We start from the raw sequence: 20,482 nt of genomic DNA, 5'->3' as shown, positions 1-20,482 counted from the left end.
ACAAGCACGTAAGTGCTGTAATGTGTGTTATGTTAAAACATAAAGTCCATTTTTTTCTCTAATTTAGGCAAAGGATATAGCAAAAGATGACATTTGTCACACAAGTGGTTCATAAAATGGGAGTGGCTGTGCTTCTGAACCAGTTCACCTCACCTTCTATTACCTTTCTACTTAGGTATCCTGGGTTTGCCCCTAGAGACTGCCACCAGAGAGTCCAATTTTACAAGAAAAACAGACACGGAAACTTGTCCTTATTACTAGGCCTAAAGGAAGTGTGACTTACTCATATGCTCAATGGGCTACAGAGACATGGCAATCCATTATTATGTGTAATTAAAACAGAGGGAAAATAAACTCAGTCTCTTCCAGGCATAAATGTGTATTCAAAATTTCATAGTAGACCAAGATTTCCCATAGTTCCAAATCAGATAATATTGAACAGACGTTATAATGGATTTTAAATTTGTTCTATTTTTTTGTAAATGTGGTTGCAAAAATTGTTATATACTCTTCTTTCCAGAAATTTTCTCCTTAACATACACCTGTTTTTGAGACTGACCAAGGCATCTGGCACACAAAGGCAACAATGACCAGGACAATACCTGGGAAGGCAGGCATGCCCTCTTCACAACCCCATTTTTTTTCACTTGATGCATTAACATCAAAATATAAAGTCCTCAGAATCAGCCCTTAAGGCATTCGGATCTGGCTGAAGTCCTGTAAAGTCTTAATCCTTTCACATACAAAAAAGACATCTTCATGCCGTATGAACACTGCTTCTTTGCTCAAGGTTATCTCTTCCATCCTCATCTGTCACCAGCTGTCAGTATCTTCTTCAAAGGTCGGTTTTTTCTTCATAGCGACATGTGCATGCAGCTCGCTGGCTGTCCAGGTATGGTTTACAGCCCAAGTGTATGACACTGTCAAACAAGAGCTCCACTGTTGTTTCACATGCTGCAAAGAAAGAAATGCGATGACCATCGGGAAACTGCAAACCATCGTCCTCCTTTCACCTGTTACATGCTAAAGCACAAGGTCAAGCACGTCTCGAGTAAGCTTAATCACCTGTATTAGGTGAGTGTCATCCCAAACTCATAGAGGAAAAAAGTGCCTAGACCTCTGTAAAATCACACACACATCTGGAGACTTTCAGTATTAATTTCTGTATATGGATCTTGCATTGTGTTTTTATCCAAGTGTTCAACCCAACCTTTTGCACTAGACAAGTAATAATCTTTATCAACAGTCCTGATCAGTTAATCAGTGTTAACTTTCCATTTATCTGGAAAATATAATCACTATTAGTAGGAGGAAAGAAAGAATTAAAATTAGAGAATAAAGAAAATTAAAACATAAAAATACAAAAGATCAGTGAAACGATGAGCTAGTTTTTGAAAAAATAAACAAAATCAGTACACCACTGGCCCAACTAACCAAAAAAAAAAAAAAAAGAGAGAAGACCCAAATCATTAGAATCAGAAATGAACAAGGAAATGCAACAACAGAAACCACAGAAATAGAAAGAATCATCAGGAATTACTAAAGAGAACTGTATGCCAACACATTGGAAAATACAGATGAAATGGATAGATTCCTGTGTACACACAATCTACCAAAATTGAGTCATGAAGACATATAAAACCTAAACAGACCAATAAACATGACAGAGACTGAATCCATAATAAAGACTCTCTCAACAAGGAAAAGCCCAGGAATGGATGACTTCACTGCTAAATTCTACCAGACTTTTAAAGAACTAATTCCAATTCTTCTCAAGCTCTTCAAAACAATTGAAAGGGAGGGAACCCAACCAAACTCCTTCTATGAAGCCAGCATCACCTTAATTCCTGAACCAGAAAAAGAAAACAACAGAGAACGAGAACTATAAACCAATATCTCTGATGAACATCGATGTAAAAATCCTCAACAAAATATGAGCTAATTGAATCTAACAACACATTAGAAAGATCATTCACTCAGGGGCCGGTGCTGTGGTAAAGCAGGTTAAAGTCCTGGGCTGCAGAGCCAGCATCCCACTTGGGTGCTAGTTCAGTTCCCGGCTGCTTCACTTCTGATCTAGCTCCCTGCTGATGTGCCTGGGAAAGCAGTGAAAGATGGCTCAAGTCCCTGGGCCCCTGCAATCACATGGGAGACTGGAAGAAGCTCCTGGCTTCAGATCAGCTCAGCTGTGCCCCTTTCTGCCATTTGGGGAGTGAACCAGCAGATGGAAGACCAAGACTACCAGATCCGGGTTTTGAGCTTTAGTTTCTCAATGATTAGAGAATCCAGGGAGCAAAGTGCATGAATTCTTATCTTTCTCTATCTTAGATCCTCCCTCCCAGTGTTTGTTTCCTACACTTTTGGCTTTTTTGACCGTTATTGTGGATTACAAAATAATCAGCCCCTACCTCAGGAAATTGAAGAGGCTGTATAGCAACAGATAATAATAGGGTATTTAAAAAGTTTTTTGATCAACAGAATTAAAGAAAACTATATTTTGGTACAAAAAAATTTGAAACACATCCAAAAGTTCATGAAAATGCATATTAGGAAAAACTGCAAGGATTTCAAAATTTTTTTGCACCAAAATAAATGTATCTTTCAATTATACTTTTCTACAAACTTTTTAAATTTTTCAATTATTTTTATTTATTTGAGAGGCAGACAGAGACAGACATAGCTCTGGTACTTGAGTTTGGTCACTCCCCAAATGCCTGCCAAGTCAGGCGTGGGCCAGGCCAATGCAAGGAGCTGTGAACTCAACCCAGGTTTCCCCGTAGTGGCAGGAATCCAGTTACTTGAGCCATTGCCACAATCTCCCAGGGCATGCATTAGTGGGAAGCAGTAATTGGGAGTGGAGTTGGGACTTGAACTGAGGCACTCTGCTGATATGCAACACAGGCATCTTTTTTTTTTTTTAATTTGCATCTTATTTCTTTTAAAAATTTTTTATTTATATAAGGTGAACAATTTTCATATATACAGATGATTTAAGAGCATAATGATACTTCCACCCTACCCTCCTTTCTACCCAAACTCCCACCTTCCCTCCTCCTTCCTTATTTTTTCTTTTAATTTCTACAGTGACATACTTTCAGTTTATTTTATAATCACAAGCTTAAACCTCTACTAAATAAAGAATTCCACAAGTAGTAAGTAAAAAAAATTTGCTGTTCCTTGAGTACAGACAAGGTCTGTACACAACAATCTAATCGTAAAATGTCAATTTCCCTTATATTCATTACATTTTTTTGTACTCTGTATATTAGTTAATACAAATCAAGGAAAACATATATTTGTCTTTTTGGGACTGGCTTATTTCACTAAGCAAAATGGTTTCTAGTTATGTCTATTTTGTTGCAAAAGGCAGGATTTCATTCTTTTTTATGGCTGAGTAGTATTCCAGAGTATATATACCACATTTCCTTATCCTGATCGACATCTGGGTTGATTCCATATCTTAGCTACTGTGAACTGAACTGCAATAAACATGACGGTACAGATTAACTCTTGCATATGCTTATTTCATTTTGTTTGGGTAAATTCCCAGGAGTCATATGGCAGATCCATTTTCAGATTTCTGAGGAATCTCTATAGTGTCTTCTACAATGACTGTACTAGCTTACCTTCCCACCAGCAGTGGATTAGGGTACCTTTTCCCTCATATCCTCACCAGAATTTATTGTTTTTTGATTTTTGGATGATAGCTATTCTAACTGGGGGGAGGTAAAATCTCAAGTGGTTTTGATTTGCACTTCCCTGATGGCTAGTGATCCTGAGCATTTTTTATTTTTTTAAAAAAAATTTATTTATTTATTTGAAAGGCAGAGTTACAGAGAGGCAAAGGCAGAGAGAGAGAGAGAGAGAGAGAGAGAGAGAGAGAGAGAGAGAGATCTTCCATCTGCTGGTTCACTCCCCAGATGGCTGCAATGGCCGGAGCTGTGCCAATCCAAAGCAAGGAGCCAGGGGCTTCCTCTGGGTTTTCCACAAGAGTGCAGGGGCAAAAGGACTTGGGCCATCCTCCACTGCTTTCCCAGGCCATAGCAGAGAGCTGGATCAGAAGTGGAGTGACGGCACTTGAACCAGCACCCATATGGGATGCCGGCACTGCAGGTGGAGGCTTTACCTGCTACACCACAGTGCCAGCCCCCTGAACTTTTTTTAATGTGTTTGCTGGCCATCCATATTTCAACCTTTGAAAAATGCCTGCTAATATCCTTAACCCATTTTTAACTGGGTTGCTTATTTTGTTGCTTTAGGTTTCTTGTGTTCCTTATGTATCCTGGTTATTGCAATGAACCTGTACATTGTTTGGATAGTATGGACATTCTGATGATACTATTTTTCCAACCCATGAATATGGAAATTTTTGCATTTTTTGGTATCTTCTTCTATTTCTTTCTTTAATGTTTTGTAATTTTCATTGTAGAGTTCTTGTACATCCTTAGTTAAATTTATTCCAAGGTATTTAAAATTTTTTTCTAACCATTGTGAACAGTGCTGATCTTACAAGTTCTTTTCCAGCCATGCCATTGTCTGTATAGAAAGGATATTGATTTTTGTGCAACTTTGCCAAATTTCTTTATGAGTTCCAGTAGTTTCCTAGCGGAGTCTTTTGATTTCTCTCTCTATAGGATCATGCAAACAGGGACTTCCTCTTTTCCAATTTGTATCCCTTTGATTTCTCTTTGTTGCCTAATGGCTCTGGCTAAAACTTCAAGGACTTTACTAAATAGCAATGGTGAAAGTGGGCATCCTTGTCAGGTACTGGATCTTACTGGGAATGCTTCCAACATTTCCCCATTCAATATGATGCTGGTTGTTGGTTTGTCATATATTGCCTTGATTGTGTTAAGAATGTTCCTTCTATACCCAATTTGCATAAGGTTTTTATCATGAAACTATGTTGTTTTTTCTTCTTTTATATGTATTTTTTTTTTTTTTTTTGACAGGCAGAGTGGACAGTGAGAGAGAGAGAGAGACAGAGAGAAAGGTCTTCCTTTTGCCATTGGTTCACCCTCCAATGGCCACCGCGGCCGACGCACTGCAGCCAGTGCACCACGCTGATCCGAAGGCAGGAGCCAGGTGCTTCTCCTGGTCTCCCATGGGGTGCAGGGCCCAAGCACTTGGGCCATGCTCCACTGCACTCCCGGGCCACAGCAGAGAGCTTGCCTGGAAGAGGGGCAACTGGGACAGAACCGGTGCCCCGACCGGGACTAGAACCTGGTGTGCCGGCGCCGCAAGGCGGAGGATTAGCCTATTGAGCCATGGCGCCAGCCAAGATGTTATGTTTTATCAAATGCTTTCTCTGCATCTGTTGAGACAATCATGTTTCTATTTTTCAATTTGTTAATATTATATATTAATTTTTTTTGACTTGCAGAGTTAGACAGTGAGAGAGAGAGACAGAGAGAAAGGTCTTCCTTCCATTGGTTCACCCCCCAAATGGCCGCTACAGCTGGCACGCTGTGCTGATCCGAAGCCAGGAGCCAGGTGCTTCCTCCTGGTCTCCCATGTGGGTGCAGGGCCCAAGCACTTGGGCCATCCTCCACTGCACTCCCGGGCCACAGCAGAGAGCTGGACTGGAAGAGGAGCAACCGGGACAGAATCGGCTCCCCAACCGGGACTAGAACCCGGGGTACCAGCGCCATAGGTGGAGGATTAGCCAAGTGAGCCGCGGTGCTGGCTGATATATTAATTTTTTTAAAAAAGAGTTATTTATTTACTTGAAAGGCAGAGTTATAGAGAGGCAGAAGCAGAGAGAGAAAGAGAGACATCTTCTGTCTGCTGGTTAAATCTCCAAATGGCCGCAACAGCAGGAGATGAGCCAATCCAAAGCTAGGAGCCTGAAGCCTCTTGCAGGTCTCCATGGGGGTTCAGGGGCCCAAGGACTTGGACTGCCTTCTACCACTTTTCCAGGCCATAGCAGAGAACTGGATCAGAAGTGAAGCAGCCAGGAGTTGAACTGATGCCCACATGGGATGCTGGCACTGCAGTTGGCAGCCTCACCCGCTATGCCACAGCACCAGCCTCATGTATCACATTTTTGATTTGTGTATGTTGAACCATCCCTGCCTGAATGCCAGGGAGAAATCCCACTTAGTCTGTGTGAATGATCTTTCTGATGGCAACACAGCCATCTTAACTGATGTTTTAACTGCTAGGCCAAATATCCGACCCTCCATGAACTTTCTGAATGATTTCTATTGGTAAATCCCATACTAAAACATAAGGCATTCAATGAAACTTTGAAAACTGCAATCACCTCCAACCCACCGGACTGTCCTTACCCTGAACATGCTGAGCTAGTCCTAGTGTTTTCTGCACGTCTCGGCAAATTTTGGAGAGGCAATACTGGAACTCCTCATCACAGTCGTTCTTGCTTTTGCCACATGTCTCGTAGCACCTATCATGTTGGTTGCAGCACTTTGTCAGGGAAGGGATGCCAATGTTAAGCTGCAAGAGGCATTTGAATGGGTTATTGTCAAGTAACAGCAAACTCGTCTGCCGAAGTACTGTACTGAAACAGACTTAATAGAAAGAAGTAAGAATTTAATTCTTCCTACAAACGTTTCCTATGTTATCGATCCCTTCTTATACACATCTCAGCTATGTCTCGTCTCAGCTATGTATCACTGCTTCCTTCTTGCAACGCTAGAACACTCAGTTATCTGCCAATAATAAACACTTCCTACTGTCAAAAAAACAAAATACAATTTTAAAACAGATATATAAGGCTAAGGCATTAAAAAATTAATCCCAGGGCTAGAAAAGTGTGATTTTTGGACAGTTCAGTGTTTCATGCTCCACCTTCCTAAATAAAATGTGTTTTTCATGAAATGTTACAAAGAACTGCTAAGTGCTTACAACTAAATATTTTTTGTTTTTTAAGCTTTAAAGTACATATTCATTCCATAAGGAAACTGTTATTTTGAACCTATAGCTTATCTTTAAGATAACTTTATTCACCAAACTCTTTTGTCTGGGAATCATACTCATAAACTTTCTTCCCCATAATTCCAGGCTCAGATCTAGTCTTCCTTACAGCCACACTGCTACTCTCACTGGACCTGGTTTTAGTATAGAAAACATGCTTCATCCATATGAGGGCACATCAAAAAGTTAATGGGAAATGGAATTAAAGATGTTTGTTTCAATGCAAACATTTTTGAAAAGTTCATGAAAAACATGTATTATGATCAAACTATGCATCAATTTCAAATGTTTTTGGTACCAAAATAAACTTACCTTTAAATTCCATTTTTCTATGAATTTTAAGAAGTATTCTCTTACTTTTTCTCCCTTAAGTAGTATTAATTCTGTACTCTAAACTTATTGTAAAAGTTTAATTTTTTTTAAATTTTTTTAAAAGGCAGAGTGAGGGACAGAAAGAGTGATCTTTCATCTCTTGGTTCACTCCCCAAATGCCTCCAACAGCTGCAGCTGGGCCAAGCTGAAGCCAGGAGCCAAGAACTCCATCTGAGTTTTCTATATGGGTGGCAGGCCCATCATCTGTTGACTCCCAAGGTGCATATTAGTAGGAAGCTGGATCTGAAGCAGAGGCAGGAATCGATTTCAGGCACTCCAATACAGAATATGGGTGTCCCAAGCAGTGGCTTAACCCACTGTACTATAACACGCGTCCCTGTACTCTGAACCTTTGAGCCATGTTTGTGACATTAGGAAATACCATTTAAATGGTATTAACATCTACAAGATCCAAAAATAAAACATTAATTTTACTCCATTTAATTTTGTTAGGAGTTATTAGAAATTTTTCCATAAAATAATGTAATAAACCTGGTCACCATTACAGCAAGCGAAATTATTTGTAAACCTGAGAATACACTGATAGTCCTGTGTGATCCAAAGAATTACACAGCCTACCAGTCATAAAATTTAGCAAATAAAAAACAATGCCAGAGTCTGTGGTGTGGTGCAGCAGGTTAAGCTGCTGCTTATAACGCCATCATTCCACTTTGCAATGCTGTTCTACTGCCAATCAAGTTTCTTGCTAATGGTTCCAGAAGGCAGAGGATGATGGCCCAAATACTTAGGCCCCTGCCACCCATGTGGGAGACCAAGATGGAGTTCTAGGATCCTGGTTCCAGCCTGGCCCAGTCCTGGCTGGTAGAACTATCTGGAGAATGAACCAGTGAATGGAAGATAGAAGATCAATCTCTCTTCTCTCTCTCCACCATTCTGTCCCTTTTTGTTTCTGTTACTCTGCCCTTCATGTAAATAAATAAATAAATAAATCTAAAAGAAAAACAAAACCAAAAATACAATACTTACATGAACACCAAACAATGGAGAACCACATCCATTTGGTGGGGAGGGTTTATAACCATAACGTGGGAATGGCTTAGATCCTATAAAACATAAACAATTTCATAATTATTTGTCAAATATGATAGAAATAAAAAAACATACTCAAAAATATCCACAATGTACTAGCCTTCAAAATAGTTAATATTTTTTGGAGGTTGACATCAGTGAATATGCCTATGGTTTGAATGTTTGTGACTCCTTGCCCACCCCCAATCACCAAATCCATAAATGTTGAGACTAATGTGATGGTATCAGTTGGTGGAATCACTGGGAGGAGATAAGGCTCGAACCCTGGAATAGTGTTCTTACAAAAGAGGTCCAGAGGGCTGCCTGGCCCGCCAGCTGTGTGACAACACAGTGAGAAGGCACCATTCTATGAACCAGGAAGTAGGTCTTCACCAGACTGTGAGTCTGCTGGTGCCCTGATCTTGTACTCCCCAGCTTCCAGAAATATGAGGAACACAGTTCTACTGCTTATAAGCAACCTGGTTTACATCAGGCCAGACTAAGACATTCATGTTCTCAGCAAGGTCTTCCCTGACCACACCATTCTGTGGCATATATGATTTCTAACATACTAACATCACTAATCTATTTATTTTTTTATCTGTCTTGCCATGGTAAAATGCAAACTCCCTGAGGGCAGGAAGTTTTTGTCTGTTTTGTAACCCCAGTGGCTGAAACAGTGCCTGGCATACGGTCAGTTTCGCATATAAATATTTACTGAGCAATGAATAAATGAATGAATACTGAGCACAAAGACTTGGAAGGCTGAACCTCATGGCAGTTATAATACTCATTACAAATAAGATGGTACTGTTGTCTACCCTTCAGTCTCTTTTGAATTTGTGTTCACCAAATATTCAGCAGCCTCCAAAAACTGTTCACTTCTAGTTTGTCACATTTCTTTAAAATGTGGCATCCAGGGGCCAGAATTGTGAGACAATGAACACCACCTGAACACCAGTATCTCATATCGGAGTGCTGGTCTGAGTCCTGGCTGCTCCAGTCCTGATCCAGCTCCCTGCTGATACTGCTGATATGCATGGGAAAGCAGTGTATGATGGCCCAAGTCCATGGGCCCCAGCCACCCATGTCGAAGATCCATATGGAGTTCCTGGGACCTGGCTTCAGCCTGGCCATTGCGGCCATGTGGGGTGTAAACCAAAAGGTAGACGTTTTGAATACTTTTCTTCTATATCCTTTTTTTTTTTGAAAAGATTTATTTATTTACTTGAAAGTCAGAGTTACACAGAGAGAGGAGAGGCAGAGAGAGAGAGAGGTCTTCCATCCACTGGTTCACTCCCCAGTTGGGCGCAACAGCTAGAACTGGGCTGATCCGAAGCCAGGAGCCAGGAGCCTTCTCCAGGCTCCAGGATGACCCGGGCCATCCTCCACTGCTCTCCCAGGCCTTAGCAGAGAGCTGGATCAAAAGTAGAGCAGCCGGGACTCTAACTGGGGCCCATATGGGCTGTCAGCACTGCAGTCGGCAGCTTCATCTGCTACGCTACAGTGCTGGCCCCATGCCTTTTCTTGTTTTTTTTTTTTTTTTAAGATTTTTAAAAAAAATTTATTTGAAAGGCAGGGTTACATAGAGCCAGAGCCAGAGAGAGAGAGAGAGAGAGAGAGAGAGAGAGGTCTTCCATCTGCTGTTCACTCCCCAAATGGCTACAACAGCTGGAGCTGAGCTGATCTGAAGCCAGGAGCAAGGAGCTTCCTCCAGGTCTCCCAAGTGGCTGCAGGGTCCCAAGGACTTGGGCCATCTTCTACTGCTTTCCCAGGCCTTAGCAGAGAGCTGGATCAGAAGTGGAGCAGCTGGGACTCGAACCGGTGCCCATATGGGATGCCAGCACTGCATGCAGTGACTTTACCTGCTACGTCATAGCGCCGGCCCCCACTCTGCCTTTTAAATAAAACAAATTTTTTAAAATAAAATATGGTACCTAAACTGAACATCATCAAGTATAATGGACCTTTTACCCTTTTGAGCTAATAAACCACTTACATTAACACAGCCTAAGACTGTTAGCATGCTTTTCAGCTGTCTAACTGCTAACACACACCAGACAGTAGTAAAAATCATTAATTCTTTCTGAAATGAAATTTTTCAAATCTACCTCTAGAGGCTTAGCATTTCTGCCACTTTATTTTTGAGACTAAATAAAAGACAATATAATTCTACCTCGCTAGTTTCATTTTTTGAAAACATTTATTTATTTATTTGAAAGGCAGAATCACAGAGGGAGAGAGAAGGCAAGACAGAGAGAAGGAGATCCTCTATATGCTGGTTCATTCCCCAAATGGCCACAGTAGCCAGGGGTGGGCCAGGCTAGAGCCAGGAGCAAGGAGATTCCTCTGGGTCTCCCATATGGGTACAGGAGCCCCAGGACCCGGCCATCTTCTGCTGCTTTCCCAGGCAGGGAGCTGGATTGGAAGTGGAGCAGCAGCCAATATGGAACAATTAACTCACCGCACCACAGCACTGGCCTTTTTTAAATTTTATTTTATTTTGTTTATTTATTTTTTAAAGATTTATTTTATTTTATTTTTAAAGATAGAGTTACAAGGAGAGGTAGAGCCAGAGAGAGATGTCTTCCATCCTGTGGTTCACTCCCCAAATGACCACAACAGCGAGAGCTGAGCTGATCTGAAGCCAGGAGCCAGGAGCTTCTTCTGGATCTCCTATGTGGGTGTAGGGGCCCAAGGATTTAGGCCATCTTCTACTGCTTTCCTAGGCCATAGCAGAGAGCTGGATCGGAAGTGGAGCAGCTGGGACCTGAACCAGTGCCCACATGGGATGCCAGCACCACAGGCCGGGGCTTTAACCCTCTGCGCCACAGCACCATCCTCATTTTATTTTATTTTTAAAAAATATTTATTTATTTATTTGAAAGGCGGAGTTACAGAGAGAGAAACAGAAGGAGTTTTGCTATTTTTAGGTCATCATCCAGGACTGCTCAGATTTTAAATCAAGAGCTATTTTCCCAGTGGTCCCTGAATTCAAAACTTGAGGCATACACATTAACCAGGACAAAGGGGATCAACATCTTCTACAGATGAGCCCTTGCCATAAGCAGCCATGAGTCATTAACCCAACTCTTTGGGTAGACTACTCAACTGATTATGAAGGTACCTAAATCAAGTCTACCCAGTCTACATTTCTCATAGATATACCATGAAAAATGACACATTTTATCTATGGTCTTCTTTGTCTTACCACACTACAGAACTCATCAGAGAAAAGAGGCTGGACCACCACTATATTATTATAGAACACAGTCCAATTCCTTATACCTCATCATTAAGCTCTCGTCAGCATTTTTTTTTTTTTTTGTATTTAATCTTCTTCTTCTTCTTTTTTTTTTTTGACAGGCAGAGTTAGACAGTGAGAGAGAGAGCCACAGCAGAGAGCTGGACTGGAAGAGGAGCAACCGGGACAGAATTCGGCACCCTGACCAGGACTAGAACCTGGAGTACCAGCACCGCAGGCAGAGGATTAGCCTAGTGAGCCGTGGCGCCGGCCAGTTCTCGTCAGCATTTTAATAAAATGTTTAAAACATTGGGGTCAGTGCTGTGGCACAGCAGGTAAAGCCTCCACCTGAGTGCCGGCATCCCACATGGGTACTCTGCTGTGGCCTGGGAAAGCAGTGGAGGATGGCTCAAGTCCTTGGGCACTTGCACTCATGTGGGAAGAAGCTTCTGGCTCCTGCCATTGCGGCTCCGGCTGTTGTGGCCAACTGGGGAGTGAACTACCAGATGGAAGATCTCTCCCTCCCTCCCTCCCTCCCTCCCTCTCTCTCTGCCTCTCCTTCTCTAACTCTGACTTAAAATAAATAAATCTTTAAAAAAATTAAAATAAAACATTTAGAAACTTATCTAGAGATATATATTAAGCAATGGGTCAAACTGTTAATCTGTAAAAAGTAAATTAAATGCACCATACAGTATTCAAAAAGTCTGGAAACAGGAAAAGCAAGTTATTTACTATGTCTACTTTTTAGGTTAACAGTTGGACTTACTGTTTTAAATTTAGAAGTCTATCACCTAAAAAGATGTCAGAGGATAAAGAAAAACACATGGCGGGTATTATTTAAAATTGTAACTAACATATTGTTTACCTTATGTTTCCAACTTAAAAAAAAATATATATATATATATATAGAGAGAGAGAGAGAGAGAGAGACAGAGTCAGAGAGAGAGAGAGACAGAGAGCTACTATCTGCTGGTTTACTCCTCAAATGCCCACAACAGTCAGGGTTTCATGATGCCAAAGCCATGAGCCAGGAACCCAATGCAGTCATGCAGATGGCAGAGACTCTTGTACATGAGCTTCCACCTGCAGCCTCCCTGGGTGCCCAGCAGCAGGAAGCTGGAATAGGGAGTGGTGCTGTGACTCAACTCAGGTGTGTTAACTGCTGGGCCAAATACCAGCCCCTGTTCTCAACTTTTTGGAAACCTTGTACATTCCCCTCCCGTGTGCCAGTCTCCAGATTTCCATAGGGATGGAAGATTACTACCCTCAGACAACTGATAGAGGCAGAGAGTTTAAAGACATATGTATTTCTTTTCTTTTTCTTTTTTTTAATTAATTAATTAATTAATTTTTTTTTTTTTTTGACAGGCAGAGTGGACAGTGAGAGAGAGAGACAGAGAGAAAGGTCTTCCTTTTTGCCGTTGGTTCACCCTCCAATGGCCGCTGCGGCCAGCGTATTGTGCTGATCCGAAGGCAGGAGCCAGGTGCTTCTCCTGGTCTCCCATGCGGGTGCAGGGCCCAAGGATTTGGGCCATCCTCCACTGCACTCCCTGGCCATAGCAGAGAGCTGGCCTGGAAGAGGGGCAACCGGGATAGAATCCGGGGCCCCAACCGGGACTAGAACCCGGTGTGCCAGCGCCGCAAGGCGGAGGATTAGCCTGTTAAGCCACAGCACCGGCCCAGACATATGTATTTCTATATCCTCTTCTCAAGTCTTTTTTTTCTTTTAAACCAGGAAAGTATTTCCTTTAATGTAACAACAACAGTACTTCTGTTTTCCCTTCTCAAAGTATTTTATCTAAAGTCATAGACTTTTCTTTGATTCTGAGTCTACAACTACACTTCTTGACATTTCAGTGATGTGTAATGATAGTGATTCATAAACAGGTTATGTTCATGGCTGTGTTTATATGTTTATACATAGACATTTTCTCATTTCCTAAAACTTTTGAACAATCAGAAGCAAATGAAGGCCGGTGCTGTGGCTCAACAGGCTAATACTCCACCTTGCGGCGCCGGCACACTGGGTTCTAGTTCTGGTCGGGGCGCCGGATTCTGTCCCGGTTGCCCCTCTTCCAGGCCAGCTCTCTGCTGTGGCCAGGGAGTGCAGTGGAGGATGGCCCAAGTGCTTGGGCCCTGCACCCCATGGGAGACCAGGATTAGCACCTGGCTCCTGCCTTCGGATCAGTGCGGTGCGTCGGCCGCAGCGCGCCATCCGCGGTGGTCATTGGAGGGTGAACCAACGGCAAAGGAAGACCTTTCTCTCTGTCTCTCTGTCTCACTGTCCACTCTGCCTGTCAAAAAAAAAAAAAAAAAAAAAGCAAATGAAGGCAGGAAACAGACATTCCTACCTAGGGGAAAAAAGAGGAACTGAGATAGTACATGAGACTGAACTGTATAAAATGAGAATGGAGGCTTTTAATTACCCAAAGGAGAGAAGTGGATAAAATTGAGTGACAAAGAACCAGTATAGGAAACCAGAGATAGTAACACTATGAAATAAAAGCTGGGGAAAGCTAGATCCCAAGTACAACCTGCAGAAGGGTTTGTGTGTTTGGATTTTGGTTTCCTTTAAAGCAACTTAGCATTATTCACTTCCCTGCTGACATCACTCACTTCCTCCAAGGCCTTCCTTGCTTACTCCACCTATAATAGCATCCCCTCATTTCCATATCCACTTTACACACTAAGGTTGGCCTTGTTTTTCTTCTAGCTATTTTTTTTTAAAGATTTTTATTTATTTATTTGAGAGGTAGAGTTACAGACAGTGAGAGAGAGAGAGACAGAGAGAAAGGTCTTCCTTCCATTGGTTCACTCCCAAAATGGCCACAACGGCTGGAGCTGCGCCGATCTGAAGCCAAGGAGCCAGGTGCTTCTTTCCGGTCTCCCACACGGGTGCAGGGGCCCAAGCACTTGGGCCATCCTCCACTGCTTTCCCAGGCCACAGCAGAGAGCTGGATTGGAAGAGAAGCAGCCAGGACTAGAACTGGTACCCATATGGGATGCTAGAGCTACAGGCGGAGGATTAGCCAAGTGAGCCATGGTGCCAGCCCCTCTTCTAGCTTTTATTAACCAAATTAACCTCAGTTGGTTTCACTGAGGACAGGAACTTTGGTTCACCTAGAACATGCCTGGCACAAGATGGGCACCTAAAAAATTACTGCATGAAAAAAATGAAGTATTCTTTAGCTATGAACTTGGAAGTAACTAGCTTCTTGAAGTATTTCAGAGTATTCTGAAGTTCTACGTTCATCTTTAAATTGAAATAATTATTTTTGCACAAGACAATAGAACATTATTTGTTAAAGATTAAATTGATTCAGTTACAAAAGCATTAGTATCATTTTCAATTTTGTCATAAGTGGTGTTATAATCTGCTGAACATAAAAAGAATTTAGTACTTCTACTGGTGTGAGCTTTCACAAAACAAAACAAAACCTCAATAAGAGGAAAAAATGTAATGGGAATAAGAATTAAAAAATAAACAAAATTCATTGTGTATAACTGCATGGACAGACTATTCATTAATTTCACTTTTTGACTTAAGCAATAGTTCTTTCCCTTGGCACTTTCTCTTGATGTTTTATCATCTGTGTGAACAGAGGAAATTAAATATTTGCCTAGATTGAGACAAAGTTAGTTTTTCCCCTAAATTTTATGTAAATACTTCCCAAAAGATCGACTTTTTTTTCATCTGAAAGAAGATGAAGTAGATAAGAAGCACAGGGGGAAGGCTCATGGATCACACAAAGATCTTTCCACTATGTTTTACAGGAACCTCAGTGGTAGAATCCCAACCAGTGTTCCCAAACACATGCAACTTAAATGCATGATCATTAATCTCCGTAGGGCTCTTAATGCTACTTTATTTTTCTGGTCCACTCACTCTGTCTCCCTCAAATCTCTAACAGCTCTACTCCTGTCATTTCTCTCAACTGATGACCCTGATTCCCACTTCAATGAGAACACTGAGGCAATCAGAAGACCTTGAACATGACCATTCTAACTGGCATTTGTGCCCACATCCTCCACCTGCATTCCTATGAACAGGAATTGCTCTTGGCCAACCTCTCGTTTTATGTACTAGAACCCAGCCCTCCAGCTTACCCAAGGATATCACTCAATAATTCCCAACCCTTCCAACAGTCTCCCTCATCATTATTCTACTCTCAACCAGTTGCAAAAGCATATAAGCATGCTATTATTCTTCCTAACGCTTAAATTTCCATGTTCTTCATTATTTCAGTAATTCCAGTTGCTTAGGCAAAAATTTTGGTGTAATTTTTTACTTTACTTATACTCTACTTCCAAGTCATTAGCAAATTCTTTAGGTTCTCTCTTCAAAATATATCCAAAATCGAACAACTTATCTCCTGTATTGCTACCAACCTAGACAAACCACCGTCTTTGGTCTGGACTCTCACACTCATTATCCTGTCTCTATGTCGATCTCCCACAGCCCTTGACCCATTTTATCTCAGCACAACAGACAGAGGGATCCTGTTACGACATATATCTCTGAATGAATTAATGACTCATTCATAATTCCAAATCATTTTATAAGCAAACTGATTTCTATTCTTCAAAGGAAATTGAAAAGTTTTCTACTTCAAATCTTTTCTGCTATCAGGAAAGAAAAGCTAAGAAAAAAGTCAGCAACCACCAAGTCTGTTCCCCTAAATAATTCTACTTAACTTTCAATAAAGCCCAAGTTCTCCTCCCCACCACCATGGGAGGATGGCCAAGAGTAAGGGAGTCAGTCTCCAGAAAGCCAGTCTCTCAGAGAATGCAAAACACTGAAGGCAACACGCCCATGGGCTTCAATCTGACCCCTCAACTTTCCTATCAGTAAAAATTTTTTTAAAAATAATAAGTTACCTTGATTTCTTTCTTGCAAGAAAAACCACCCCTTACTCACCATTTTCCCCTAGCTCTGGGATCTGTGTTTCTATTTGATTCTGATTTGGTCACTTGCATTCCAAAACATAGGAAAGGCTGCATCATTGTTCCAGAGAGACATCTCAAGTAACAGCAATTAAAAGGATGATTATCAGCAAGCTGGAATTATTAGCATGGTGACTCTGAACCACATGTCCTCTCAATGGGGAATGCGTGTCAACACACAAAAGGATTCTTCCTGAAGCATACCATTTCTTACATTCACAAATTCAGTTGTGTTTTTTTGATGCTGAAGACCTTGCTCTAAATTCCAAATGGGAAATTTTGTGAGGCTCATGGGAAATGAAAAAGATTAAGTAAAATGAAGGATTAAAACAATCATTTAAGAGGATAAAGTGTCCATTTAACTACAGAGGATGCATGTAAACAAACTGTAGAAATCTGGACTCATGATACATTTTTATGAAGACTTACTTCTTCCACATTTTCCTATCTCTAAATGACAACTGTATCCTGCCTTCGTCTCAGGCCCAAAATTAGACCTTGCCTGGTTTTTCTCCACAGTGTCACCTGCACTGCTTTCAGCTTTCTTCTCGAATTCTCAGTGAGGCCTTCCCTGAACAACCTTCTTGAAGAGGGTAACCTGCCCAGCACTGCCACCGCTGTCTTCCCAGCTGTACCAGTCAACACTGCCACACACACCTGCACATGCTCCATATTTGGCTTATTTTACTTGTTTGTTACTTTATGGATCTTCTCTTGCCACCAGAATCAAAGCCCCATAGTCAGGCATTTTCTGCTTTGTTCACTGATGAATCTCCAAGTAGCAGAACACCTGACACATCGTTGTGATTCATACTTGCATAAGACAAAGTAGAACTATGACATTTGCTTCAGGAAAGGCTATAATTTAATCCTTACTCACTTGTTCCTCCTAAAAATTCCTACAAGGATAAAAACTTTCCGATGCATAGATACAGGAAGCAATGACAGGTGGCTCAGCACTCACAAGCCTACTAGACCGAGTTCATTCTTTCCCTCCACTAACACAAAACTAGAAATTGTGTTCAGAATTACAGGCAGTAGGTGGCAGCACAGTTTTACACCATAGAGGTTCCTCTTAAGTCCACCTATGGAGTTACCAGTAGTCATGGAGTTCCCTACGCCGCCAGCTTTAACTAGCCTCACACCTTGGCTGATCTCACTGGAAACGTGTGCTAGTTTAACATTTTCAGCTTCCAAATAGAAGCGCAAGTACTTTTGTTAAACTCTTAAAATATTTAAGCATTCAAAAAAGTCAAATGCTCCATGAAGCATCTGGCTGAAATGTCCGAGTTTATTATTACTCACATTTCCACCAAACAAGTCCTCAATCAGAATTACAGTTTTAAAAAATACGCGAACAATCACATTTGCATCAGCCAACGAGGAGGGGTCACTTTCTACAAGAGTTATCAGAACTCTTTCTCAACAATCGGAGGCACAAAAGTCTGTACAAAGGTCGCAATTTCTTTTCGTAGCTTTGCAGGGGAAAAAAATTGAATACCAATTTTCTAGAAAGACATACTTTTCCAATTCTTGAGGTTTTTTGGGGGGGAGCGGCTGACTTTTTTTTTTTTTTTTTTTTTTGTATGCTCAGCTCACTCACTCACCAGCCCACCCAAAAAGTAGAGCTAAAACCAGTCCTTTTCACTCCATTTCCATGATTCAGAAGTCAGTAAGTTCTTAGGCAACTTGGTGCGATCGCCAATGCAAAGTAATTCAGAAGCAGCGCAAACCAGAGGGGACACCCTCAGGCGAGCTCTCGCTCGCCTGCCGAGGGTAGTAGTGCGAATTTGTAAGCCAGGTTGCCCAATCCCAAGGCAAGACTCTGTTAGCGGTTTCAGTTTTTCCTCAGCCCAGGGCCACCGTCCAGACTGCCTTGCCTCTGTCACTCTCACACTGCACGACCTCCCTCACCCCAGGGCCCCTGACAGCGCCGGCCCCGCGGGCCCCGCGGGCCCTCTCACCGTCACGGCACTTGTACTGGCACAGCCCATCCTCGCCTCCCAGGAGGTCCAGGGCGGCGTTCAGGTACGTGTCTATCTTGTGGACGCCGTTCCTGATGGTCTTCAGGGTGGCCCGCCAGTCGGTGGTCTGGGCCCGCTCCTGGGACGCCACAGCGGCCACCAGGAGGAGCAGGAGCGCGAGCGAGGCCATCCGCACGGCGCCGGGTCCCGCCCGGTCCCACGGGTCCCCCGGAGCCCCGCGCAGAGCGCGCCCCCACAGAGGCCCCGGGGCGCCCTAGGCAGCGGCTCCGGCCCTGGGCTCCGCCGGAGCCTCCATGCCCACGCCTCCTTCCTGGCTGGCCGGCCCGCCCTCACCGCCGCCTCAGCACGGCCGCGGCGAGCAGGTGGAGGCGGCGCCTGCTCCCGCTCTGCTGGGCGCGCGTCCGGCCCTGCGCGCCTGCGCCGGAGCCTGGTGCGTCACGGGCACGCGCGGGCCGGTGGCGTCTGCCCCGCCGCGGGGTCGCCCGGGCGTTCCCAAGGCTCTGGGGCCTCATGACTGAGGAGTCGGGTTGCGGTGGGTCCGGCGTGCCGGTGGACATCGGTGTTTCTTAAAAGCATGCCGAGTGGCCGGCGCCGCGGCTCACTAGGCTAATCCCCCGCCTGCGGCGCCGGCACCCCGGGTTCTAGTCCCGGTTGGGGCACCTGTTCTGTCCCGGTTGCCCCTCTTCCAGGCCAGCTCTCTACTGTGGCCAGGGAGTGCAGTGGAGGATGGCCCAAGTGCTTGGGCCCTGCACCCCATGGGAGACCAGGAGAAGCACCTGGCTCCTGCCATCGGATCAGCGAGATGCGCTGGTCGCAATGCGTCGGCCGCAGCGGCCATTGGAGGGTGAACCAACCGCAAAAGGAAGACCTTTCTGTCTCTCTCTCTCACTGTCCACTCGCCTGTCAAAAAGAAAAAAAGAAAAAAAAAACAAAAAACAAAAAAAAACCAAACAAACAGCATTCCAAGTGCTGGTGCTGTGGGCCAAACAGCCGAAATCGCAGTGGCCTACTTCTGATCTGTTGGGTTCGGCTTCCCTGGGTCTGGACAACATTGGGAAAATGAGCTCAGGCGCTCCCAGGTCAGGAGCGTCGCTGCAGGTCCGCTGAGTTTTGAGTTGAAAATGTGATTCTTCAGCCGTTAAGGTATTCGGATCTGGCTGAAGAGCCCATGAGAGTATTTTAGGCATAGAAAGCCAAGACACTCTGGCAAAAAACAAACAAACAAACAAAAACTATATGAAAGATCTCTGCGAGATCCCAGTGGAAAGAACAGGCCATCAAAGAAGGAGGTACCTTTCTCTGAAGGGAGGAGAGAACTTCCGCTTTGACTACGACCTTGTCGAAATAAGATCAAAGTCGGCAAGCTCAGGGGGGCTTCCATGGCCTGGGGTGATTAACTGACGCCATAAACAAGAGTGTCAGTTTGTTAAGTCAACAACAGGAGTCACTGTGCACTTAATCCCCATGTAGGATCTCTGTCCTTAATGTGTAGTTCAATGTGAATTAATGATATGACTGGTGCTCAAACAGTATTTGGCACTTTTCGTTCTGTGTGGGGGCAAACTGATGAAATCTTAATATATACTAAATTGATCTTCTGTATATAAAAATAATTGAAAATGAATCTTGATGTGAATGGAATGGGAGAGGGAGCGGGAGATGGGAGGGTTGCGGTGGGAGGGAAGTTATGGGGGGGGGGAAGCCATTGTAATCCATAAACTGTACTTTGGAAATTTATATTTATTAAATAAAAGTTAAGGAAAAAAAAAACAGTGGCAATAAAAAAAAAAAAAGAAAGAAAAGAAAATGTGATTCTTTTAGAAAGGAGCTCTCAGGTTGCAGGGCCGGGCTGCGCCTCCCTGGGTCTTAATGCCCGCTGTAACCTTGGGGTATGGCAAGCAGGGTCCGGGGAAAGTCACCTCAAGGCCATGGCGGTGTTTGACTGTAACAAGGATGAGCTAGAGGTTGG

General features: G+C 43.1%; 1 protein-coding gene across 1 annotated transcript; it reads right to left on the bottom strand.

Moving 5' to 3' along the window:
* Positions 1 to 451: 451 nt before the first annotated feature.
* On the bottom strand, positions 452 to 18,870 carry LOC133755372 (group XIIA secretory phospholipase A2). The gene is made up of 4 exons (XM_062185482.1): positions 18,493 to 18,870; positions 8,296 to 8,372; positions 6,291 to 6,456; positions 452 to 954 (listed from the first exon to the last, which is right to left on the bottom strand). Exons 1-4 carry the CDS (start codon positions 18,680 to 18,682, stop codon positions 836 to 838), a joined length of 552 nt encoding a protein of 183 aa, XP_062041466.1. The 5' UTR covers positions 18,683 to 18,870; the 3' UTR covers positions 452 to 835.
* Positions 18,871 to 20,482: the final 1,612 nt, after the last annotated feature.

This window comes from Lepus europaeus, unplaced genomic scaffold (assembly GCF_033115175.1).
Source record: "Lepus europaeus isolate LE1 unplaced genomic scaffold, mLepTim1.pri SCAFFOLD_405, whole genome shotgun sequence".
NCBI lineage: Eukaryota > Metazoa > Chordata > Mammalia > Lagomorpha > Leporidae > Lepus > Lepus europaeus.
The sequence above is the reverse complement of the archived record's forward strand: the minus strand, read 5'-3'. Positions and strand labels throughout refer to the sequence as shown.

Bases quoted from the DNA above. Each gene is read 5' to 3' on its own strand.
- LOC133755372 (XM_062185482.1), bottom strand. From the start codon at position 18,682: ATGGCCTCGCTCGCGCTCCTGCTCCTCCTGGTGGCCGCTGTGGCGTCC. The intron at 8,373-18,492 runs GTGAGAGGGCCC...TATGTTTTATAG, and splicing joins CCAGTACAAGTGCCGTGACG to GATCTAAGCCATTCCCACGT. The intron at 955-6,290 runs GTAAGGACAGTC...CTTTCTTTGCAG, and splicing joins ACTAGCTCAGCATGTTCAGG to CATGTGAAACAACAGTGGAG.